Consider the following 10,631-nt stretch of genomic DNA (forward strand, 5'->3'; position numbering starts at 1 on the left):
CATGAGACCTTACAAGCTACAGTTGGTCCAACAATTGGAGGACACTGATAAACCAGCTCGTTGTGACTTTTGCATTGCAGTGCAACAGAAGAGGTAAGATAAGAGATTCGACGACTGGCTTCTTTTTAGCAATGAGGTGGCGTTTCACGTACATGGTGAAGTTAACAAGCATAAGACTTGCATATAGGGTACTGAGAACCCAATTGAGCTTTTTGAGCATCAGCCAGGTTTACAAATGTGATCATGGTTTCTGTAATGTCAAAGAAAGCTGTCCATACACCATTCTTCTTTAAAAGACCAACAGTCAATGGTGATATGTACCTCTACATGCTAGGAAAATTGATGACTTCATTTTACAACATGATGGGGCACCACCATATTGGAGCCTCAGTGTTAGACAGTTTCTGAACACAACACTGCCAGAAGGATTGAACGGTTTGGGCAGAATTGTCACGATCTCATGTCTGAGCCACCTAGATCTATAGATGTTGCACCGTGTAATTTATTTTTATGGGGATTCGTGAAAGGATTGTTCTATGTGCCCCCTATTCCAAGAGACGAGGACGTGATCAAGGCACAAATAACCAATGTGGTTGCAGCCATTGATCACACAAAGCTGGGATGCATTTGGTAAGAATTTGACTTGGCTTGAAGTGTGTTGTGTGACTAATGGTGCCTACATTGAAAATCTTTGAACAGCACAGGTAACAATTGAGATAACAAGCGTTCAGAATTTACCTTATGCGTTTTTAGATCCTTAATAGTTTCTGAGATATTCATGGTGAAAATATGCCCTAGACCAGTGATCTTCAACCACTGTGCACACTAGTGTGCCATGAGAGATTGTCAGGTGTGCCGTGAGAAATTATCCAATGTCACTTTTTAAAATGTTGAATTTTATAAAACATTTATGAATAATTTTCTGCAAATATGATTTCATTATCTAGTGTCTGTGCTGTAAAAACTGGGGCTACTATAAATTATATTGTAATTAAACATACTGTTCAGTGTCATTTTATAACATTTTTGGTGAGTAGGGTGCCGCGAAATTTTACCAATGTAAAAAACATGCCCTGGCTCAAAAAAGGTTGAAAAACACTGCACTAGACCTCTGGAACCTGTACACAGAATGATGTAAAAAAATAACAGTTGAGCACTATTACCACCTAGCGGACATGGGGGGTACAATTTAAGGTTCACATACTATTATAATTTACATCCTTTTAAAAGTAGGTTTGGTTAATGAAAATCCTGAAAATTACAACCTAGAATCAGATGTGCTAACCCTTGTCACTGTGCTGCCCATCATTCTTTTGTGTACAAATACATGCTAATATCTATCCAGACACAGAAATACCATTGAATATAGCAAAAAAAGACAAGTAATTAATAATTATTACAAACTCACTGTTAATTTCAGCCGCCTGCTGCATTGATTGCCCCCAAAGGCGGCTTTCTGGTCTTTTCAGCGATTTATAAATGTAGTCAATGGCAGGACATGCAAGAAATGATACAGAGTTTTTCAATCCTTTCCCCTTTTTCAGATAATCCAACTCTTGAAGCACCACCCAGGGGATTAGCACAATTGGTAAACCTAAATCTATAAACAAACAAAACATAAAAAACCCATATGTGAAGAGACAACATTAGATGTCAAAGAACAAAGCATGGCCAATATTAAAATTTCAAAATCACCTCCTAGGCCACTGTGGTCCATCTTTTTCACATAGTCCAAATGACTCAGGAGAATATTGGTGTCCATAATAAGGATTATGGTCTGCTGAACAGGTGTTTGGCCTAAAAAGGTAAATAAGGAGTTTAGACAGATAAAGCTCATTTGGGATATTTTTCCAACTCTTAATAAATTGTAATGAAGTTAATGAAGGGCAAAAATTACTAAGACTATGAGACACTAGACTATTTGATAGTGTACACTAGTGTGGGCAGCAGCTTGCAAACTATTGTAGAATACAAATACCCATTGTATGTTAATTATTATTGCTTTTTTTGTTTATAGGAAATCTATCAAGATCATATATAGCTTATGTTTATCTATTATAAAGACATGCGGTTATAAATCTCGCATGTCTTTATGAGATAACACCAAGCCATAACTTTTTATGCATTCAGCACAAGAAAAAGTAAATTACACTTTAACCTACATGTAGTTTGGTCTGGGGGGTCAATTTCCATACAGGAGAGCTCCCCGTAGCTCTGCGTTACTTCCACATCTAATCTCCTCTCGAACCTGGCAAGGTGAAGCTCTTCTGCTACTTGCATCTAGAGTCAAACATATTTCGGCAGCCGAAATGACGACATCGCATTACCCTCTTAAAACAATCCTCACCTGCTCAACTGCCTTTTCAGTCGTGGCATCGCTTTTGGTAGCAGGGCTATTGGCCTGTGTTTGACTCTTATCTTTGCTTTCACATACATCACGTTCATTCCAGGTCTTTGTGGCGGAAGTAGGAACAATTTGCTCAGTTGTGAATGAGGCAGCGCTGCCTCTCAAAGTCGCATCTCTTGTCTCACTTTTGTGGGCCGTTTCAAAGTTTGGTTTAAGCTTCTTGGGAATCTTGAAATTGAAAAGCTGTTTTCGCTTCGGTTTCATAGAATCCTTGTAGTCAAGAAACGTCCGTTTTATTTCTTTAGTCTCATTAGTTTCACTTCCGTGTTGCCTTTTGTCATTTTTTTCATCTTTGTCTTTGTCAAGTTTTGGAAAATCCTGACATTGTTTCTTTTGAGGCTCTGAAAGATCTGTGGTACTCTTCCGTTTCCTAATTAATGTAGGTGGGATCATACGGGTTAGCTTTTCATCAGTTATTGATTCTTTTTGGTATTTCTGAGCAACTGTGTTCGAATGTCTGATGTTCTGGGATCTGTTTGGGCTCTTTTCCTTTCTTCTACTACTGTCTTTAAACGTATCTTTCCCAGCAATCTCAAGCTCCACCTTTTTGGGGCGATCATTGTAGGTCCATTTTGTTTTTGAATCATCCCTATCTGGATGAGCTGCCCATTTCTTGTCCGTTTCTTGTTTGGTATGGAGTCTGTATGTTGCCTTTTTAATTTGGCGGTGCTCCACCTCCACACGAGAAGAACTTTTGTGACGTGGTGTTGAATGGCTTCTACTGTGAGAAGAAATGCAATGACATGTTGAGAAATTTAAAATCATTAATCACATTTTATTTTGTATTGATGATGTCACTAAAGATTCATTCCACTACAACTATTACATCTCACCCATAGTGTTGCTTTTCATTGCATCCGTCATCCTTTTCTTTTGAAGTCTGAAATGAGAAAATGCATATAAGACTGCAGAAGAAAACTATCAGGATCGTGCATAATGCTGAATTTAAAGAATATACAAACTGCTTTTAAAATCAAACATGTTAAAACTTGAAAATATGTTTAAACTTGAAGCTCTATTATAAGTATAATAAGCGAGCGAGCATAAACTTCCAACAAATATCCAGCAGTTGTTTCTCTACAGAATAGACACTGATCATCTAAGGGTAGTCCTCCAAGGTCCAATATTGTTGTAAAACATTGATTAGCCATGGTGCCACCCAAAACTGTATTAACAGATGGAATAGATTAGATTATAATTATGATGCTCTCCCTTCCATAAGGGAGAAGGATGAGCCTGGTTTTTGCATGGTAGATGCATTTTGAGCCATCGTACAGGCACTTAGGGCCCGGTCACACAGCCGTTTGCGTCTGTATCGCGGGTAAAATTTTGTGGGGGTTTTTTTAGCCCATGGTTGCCCGCGATGGCAAATGCGCAAAATTGGCCAACCCGCTGTTCATCGGTGGTATGCCCGCAAAACAGACGCCGGCGACTGTTCCGCTTCCTCATCGCGTCATTTCTGCGTCATTTTCTCGTGTGGACCACGGGTATAAAAGCTGCCGAGCCGGCGTTATGCCGAGAAATGCATCCTTGCCGAGATTTGCATCCCCTCGCTACTACAACCACTTTTACCTCGTTTTATCTCACTTTTATATCACTTTTAGGGAATTTAATGGCGAACATATAACCAAAACCACTTTGTCTTGCATTTGTTGGGAATGTAATACAATTTAAACCATTCCGTCTTTTTTTTTTTTGTGAATGTAATCGAACGGTAATGCACGCCGTATACAAATCACTTTTGAGCAGGTAACATGTTTATTTTGCCTTTTTCTATTCAAATCGCTTGTATTGAAACTGTTATGCACTCTACCATAAAGCTTATTTCTGCATAATAAGCTTTACGGTAGAGTGCATAACAGTTCTCAAAAGTGATTTATATACGGTGTGCATTACCGTTCGATTACGTTCACAACAAAAACAAAGACGGAATGGTTTATGTTGTATTACATTCCCAACAAATGCAAGACGAAGTGGATTTGGTTATATGTTCGCCATTACATTCCCTAAAAGTGAGATAAAACGAGGTAAAAGTGGTTGTAGTAGCGAGGGGATGCAAATCTCGGCAGGGATGCATTTCTCGGCATAACACCGGGCTGTAGAAATCATAACCGCTCAAGACACAGTCCCGTGAAGATCAAGATTTCAAGCTATGGCACCGAAGAAGCCAATATGTTATTATTGTAATAGTTTTTCATTTTTATTTTATGATCTTGTTATGAAATGAAAAGAAATGTCAAAAAATAAAAATGGATTAAGACGAGGTCACTACGGTGACGGGGATCCATGTCCACCCCTTGACGTCTCGAGCACAACTGACGTGTGCTCGGCAAATCGCGCTGTATATACGTGGAGAAAGGCGTTTGACCGTCACACGCGTAACACGCTAATTTCACGTAATAACACCGCGATACAGGCGCAGAACATGCTATGACCGTGCTCCACCCACGATTACCCGCTGAAATTTCGCGTCCTACCCATGTGTAACCACGCCCTGGCCGCGGCCAGAGCACGTCGTTCCGCGTCATTTCCGCGTCATTACCTCGTGTGCCGCCCGCGGTTAACACGTGGTCTAAAGTTTTGAGCAGCGCAAAACTTTTTCGCGCGGCCAACCTCGTGTGAATTTCCGACCGCGTGTAAAGCACTGTTGTATCTCGTCTATATGGCGAACTCAAAGCGTTCAACATCGTCTGCTTCACGGGCAGAAATTTCTGGCCGTGATTCAGCCTCTATACGCCCGTGAAAAGCTTGGTGACCGGGCCCTAAAGTTTTGAGCAGCGTTAAACTTTTTCGCGCTGCCAACCGCGTGTGAATTTCCGACCGCATGTAGAGCACTGCTGTATCTCGTCTGTATGGCGATCTCAAAGCGCCTAACAGCGTCTGCTTCACAGGCAGAAATTTCTGGCCGTGATTCAGACGCAAACGGCTGTGTGACCGGGCCCTTAAACCTGTTGTATGCCGTCATCTAAAAACTGGTGCAATGGTTAAGATTTTGGGACAGGAAGCTGTTAACTAGACATTCTGCCATTACCTGTATTTAATGTTGATGATGCCTGTGTATTGCCTGTTGATGCCCGACAATTATTACAGATTTGTCATCCTGGAAGGAGGATAACCTAATCTGCAGCCCCTTCTCAAAGTTTTTTCATTTGCCTGATCCTGAGATTTTGAAATTTTCCTTGCCCTCAGGTAGGTTTTAGAAAAGAGGACGTTACAATGGTGGTCTGTGCAGCCCTTTGAGACTTTTTATGATTCAGAGCTATACAAATAAAAATGACTTGACTAAAAGGAGGGCAGCACGGCAGCGCAGTGGTTAGCGCGTGTGCGGCACAGTTCTGAGGTCATGAGATCAACCTTCCTGTGTGGAGTTTGCATGTTCTCCCCGTGCTTGCATGGGTTTCCTCCGGGCACTCCGGTTTCATCCCAAATTCCAAAAACATGCATGTCAGGTTAATTGGCCAGTCGAAATTGTCCATTGTTGTGAATGAGCGAGTGAGTTGTCTGTCTCTGTGTCCTGCGACTGGCAGGCAACCAGTTCAGGGTGTCTCCTGCCCACTGCCCGAAAATAGCTGAGGATAAGCGGTGCAGATAATGAATGAATGACTAAAAGGATTAGTACAGTGGCTTGGAAAACATTTTGGCCCCCCTTGAACTTTGTGACCTTTGGCCACATTTCAGACTTCAAACAAATATATAAAACTGTAATTTCTTGAGAAGAAGCAACAAAAAGTGGGACACAATCATGAAATGGAACAAACTTTATTGGATATTTCAAAGTTTTTTAACAAATAAAAAACGAAAAAGTGGGTGTGCAAAATTATTCAGCCCCATTGAGGTAATACTTTGTAGCGCCACCTTTTGCTGCTATTACAGCTGCAAGTCGCTTGGGGTATGTATCAGTTTTGCCATCGAGAAACTGATATTTTTGCCCATTCCTCCTTGCAAAACAGCTCGAGCTCAGTGAGGTTGGATGGAAAGCGTTCTTTCCCCAGATTCTCAATTAGATTGAGGTCTGGACTTTGACTTGGCCATTCTAACAGCTTGATATGTTTTTTTGGTGAACCATTCCATTGTAGCTTTTGCTTTATGTTTCGGCTCATTGTCCTGTTGGAAGACAAATCTCCGTCCCAGTCGCAGGTCTTTTGTGGACTCCATCAGGTTTTCTTCCAAAAGGTTTCTGTATTTGGCTCCATCCATCTTCCCATCAATTTTAACCATCTTCCCTGTCCCTGCTCAAGAAAAGCAGGCCCAGACCATGATGCTGCCACCACCATGTTTGACTGTGGGGATGGTGTGTTGAGAGTGATGATCTGTGCTGCTTTTACACCAAACATAACGTCTTGCATTGTTGCAAAGTTTGATTTTGGTCTCATCTGACCAGAGCACCTTCTTCTACATGTTTGGTGTGTCCCCAAGGTGGCCTGTGGCAAACTTTAAACGACACTTTTTATGGATAGCTTTAAGAAATGGTTTCCTTCTTGCCACTCTTTCATAAAGGCCAGATTTGTGCAGTATACGACTGATTGTTGTCCGATGGACAGATTCTCCCACCTCAGCTGTAGACCTCTGCAGTTCATCCAGGGTGATCATGGGCCTCTTAGCTGCATCTCTGATCAGTTTTCTCCTTGTATGAGCTGAAAGGGGACAGCCTGATCTTGGTAGATTTGCACTGTTCTGATACTCCTTCCATTTCCATATCATTGCTTGCACAGTGCTCCTTAGGATGTTTAAAGCTTGGGAAATCTGTTTGTAGCCAAATTCAGCTTTAAACCTCCCCACAACCGTATCTCGGACCTGCCTGGTGTGTTCCTCATTCTTCATGATGCTCTCTGAGCTTTAAACAGACAGCTGAGACTATCACAGTGCAGGTGCATTTAGACAGAGACTTGATTACACACAAAGTGGATTCCATTCATCATCGTTAGTCATTTAGAACAACATTGAATCATTCAGAGATCCTCACTGAACTTCTGGAGTTTGCTGCTGAATAATTTTGCACACCCACTTTTTCGTTTTTTATTTGTTAAAAAAAGTTTTAAATATCCAAGAAGGTGTGTTCCACTTCCTGATTGTGTCACACTTATTGTTGATGCTTCACAAGAAATTAGTTTTATATCTTTATGTTTGAAGTCTGAAATGTTCAAAGTTCAAGGGGGCCAAAATGTTTCGCAAGCCACTGTATATCTAAACTTTATTTGGGTACTATATGCTATAGGAATTGCTATTGGTATATTTGCAGGTCTGAAATTAAATGTGTGTTTCCTCAACTTTCCCTTTTGTGCGGAATGGTTCGGTTTTCTTATTATGATTTTGAATATGTCTTACCTGCAAAGAATAACTGGAATAAGGGTAGGCAATTAAAAGCTTCAGCTTGCTTACTTACTTCCTTCGGGCACATGTTTATGTATTACAAGCATAATGGCCCAGCATTGGTTTGGCATTGCAGGGCATTCTACTCGATTAAGGTTGTTGGGGCTGTGGTTTGTTGAAACCCGCCTCGGGAACAAAAAGGGAGTGCAAAAAAGCAGTATGACCGCATGCAGCTCCAGAGCTGCTTGTACACGAAAGCAAAATTTTTTTTATTTTATTGGTATTTATTGGGGGTGTCTTGACATCAAACCTAGCTAAAGACACTTGCGATGCCTAAGTAAAACTGTGTTGTTTCAGATATTTTAAGCCACACACACACACACACACTCTATTCTTAAATACAAAAAACACAAACAAGCATACCAGAAAAACAATTCAAGGTAAATTGATAAAACTCTGGCAAAAAAATCATATTGTGCTCTGAAATCAAAGCAAAGTAGGCTTCTATTGTTCATGATTTTACAGTTTATTACTTTATAGGAAAGTTGTTATCTATAGCATATGAATAACCTATATATATTATATGTTGATAATATGTGTATTATTTGCCCTCATGTAGGTTTTAGATGAGGGGATGGTGTCATAATAGTCTGTAGTTTGCAATAGTCTTTGATCTGTGCAGCCCTTTAAGACTCTTTGTGATAGAGGGCTACGCTGTACAAATAAACATGACTTGACTTGTTTGTGCTCTGAATGCTGGGACTGTCTACAGTCTACACTTAACACAAACATAATGCAAAAAAATACATCAAATCTAGAAGTTGTAGCTTACCTCCTTTTCTTTGGTGGACTTCTTGCGTTTTTTCTTCTTCGAATCTTTAGCCATACTTCTGCAAGTGTAGTTTCAAAATGGGAAATTAGTCAGTTGTCATAGTTAGTTCAAAATGACTAGTTATTTAGTGTATTAAACGCGCAAGGACTGTATGATAAGAATAAATCTTATGCTGTATCCAAAGTTTAACTAGGAGTTAACGTATGTTTCATCGGCGACATGTTATAGTAAAACATGAATACGCTGGTTTCCTTAAAACACAATATTTGAAAATGTACTAGGAGTCTTTTTGTTATCAAGTGGAACTCAAATTCAGAAGTGAACGCGTTTGTCATGCTTACCAAAGAAATTATAATATCACAGATCAAAATACATTTTCTTTCTTCTTTTTTATTGTAAATATTGTTTGAAAAGGTGCAAAAGTATGCTTTAATGGTTTAAAATACAGATTTGTTTTGATTGCTTCGGGACTGACGTACCATATCCACTGGATTGTCTTCTTTTACGGGTATTTGGGGCACTCTACTGCTGCCCCTCGGTTATGGTAGAGAAATGCAAGTAAAAGGCAACAAGGTATCAGTGAAAAAATTGACTTCTGAGTTGCATCGCCCAGTTTCCCTTTCCTGTACAGTACTGCAGATTTCAGCGTGCTCATTTATGTCGGTGTTGTTTCAGTTGGCCCTTGACGCCATTAAAGCCAGCAGTTATTGCGACGATTCTCATTTTAAGATATTTGATCGTTTTCCCAAATTTAAATAAGAAAAATCGGGAAATATTTTCTACCAAAATTACAGAAAACAATAAACAAAGTTAGCTGCTCGATGGGACAATCTTGCTTATTTTAAGTATAAATTTTCTCATTCTACTTGAGGAACAAGATTAAATATTTTACTTGATATGAGCACATTTTCTGCCAATGTGGTGAGAGTTGATTTTGGCAGTGCCTTAGTGATTTAGCTTGGTTGCCTAAATATTAGCATGTGAGCATACATGAATGTTAATTTTGATGGAATATAACACATTTTGAAAAAAGCTTCGAACCAACAAAAGTATTGTACAAAAAAAAACACGATTTCTGTCAAAACAGAAACTTAGAATACGTGATATCTCCATGCGTTACCTTAAGGCAGACACAAACATGTCAACGGGCAACTATTGGCGAAATAGCTTGGGTGCCAAAGCATCACTATGTTAGCATACGCAACGAATATATTTTGTTTAAAATGTAATACATTTAAAATTATCTAACAGAGTACTCGGTTGGATCAGAGGAAGGCCGCGATTGACGTGGATGGATGGTGTTATGAGTGCACTGCAGGAAATCTAGTGGAAGCTCAAACTCTTGTTGGTGATAGGAATGAGTGGAGAGGACCGTGGGATGTTTGGGCGTGTTCTAAGGGATGGGCAGGGCACCTGTATGATGCGGCAGGGGTAAACCAGTGAAAGCTGTCGGACCCTGCTGTTGAACAGAAGAGTGTGTTGTGTCCCCCTGACGCGAGTGATATGGTCGCTTTCTTGTGTCCTGTTTCATCTGGAGGGACGAAAGCATGACCAACTTGGGTGCCGAGGTGCTTAACTTGTTTGGGCATTTGGGTTGGCCATGTTCCAAACAATTTTGTGTATGTTTTTTGCTACTTTTTCCCTTTTTTTCCCCTTTGTTTTTGTATGTGTTTGTCTTGCTGCCGGTCACCCCTCTTGAGGGTTATGATCAGGTTAGATAGATATATAGATGGAATTTATTTTGAAAAAATTATTTGATAAAGGTTTTTTAGTTTGTTCTTTCCCTCGTGTAGGTTTTAGATCAGGGGATTGTGTAATAATAGTCCGTAGTTTGCAATAGTCTGTGGTCTGTGCAGCCCTTTGAGACTTCTTGTGATTAAGGGCTATATAAACTTGATTTGACTTGATTAGATCGAATTCGACAAGTCAACAATTTATTTTCTTTGTTGGATTTCTAACGATTTTTAATTATTAGGTGACCAAGCTCCCAATTCCAACCCCTAATGCAGATCGCCAAGCAGGAATGCAATTGGTTTTTTTGGTTTGAACAAATTTATTGACACTAATAACAAAAAAAAACAA

General features: G+C 39.9%; 1 protein-coding gene across 4 annotated transcripts in view; it reads right to left on the minus strand.

Moving 5' to 3' along the window:
- The window catches only part of swt1 (SWT1 RNA endoribonuclease homolog), a 49,172-nt gene extending 40,087 nt beyond the window's left edge, over positions 1-9,085 (minus strand). The window contains exons 1-7 of one of the 4 annotated variants that reach the window (XM_088350276.1): positions 9,029-9,085; positions 8,550-8,607; positions 3,241-3,287; positions 2,348-3,128; positions 2,163-2,280; positions 1,696-1,797; positions 1,409-1,600 (exon numbers count right to left, since the gene is read on the minus strand). In XM_088350276.1, the coding sequence (XP_088206402.1) occupies positions 1,409-1,600; positions 1,696-1,797; positions 2,163-2,280; positions 2,348-3,128; positions 3,241-3,287; positions 8,550-8,603 (1,294 nt within the window). In that variant the 5' untranslated portion in view covers positions 8,604-8,607; positions 9,029-9,085. Of the gene's footprint in view, positions 1-1,408; positions 1,601-1,695; positions 1,798-2,162; positions 2,281-2,347; positions 3,129-3,240; positions 3,288-8,549; positions 8,608-8,890 lie in introns of all 4 variants that reach the window. The other 3 variants (XM_088350278.1, XM_088350277.1, XM_088350275.1) reach the window with 3 other exon arrangements.
- Positions 9,086-10,631: the final 1,546 nt, after the last annotated feature.

This window comes from Urocampus carinirostris, chromosome 12, assembly GCF_059441175.1.
Source record: "Urocampus carinirostris isolate Australia breed hairy pipefish chromosome 12, RoL_Ucar_1.0, whole genome shotgun sequence".
In the NCBI taxonomy this organism is placed as follows: Eukaryota; Metazoa; Chordata; class Actinopteri; order Syngnathiformes; family Syngnathidae; genus Urocampus; species Urocampus carinirostris.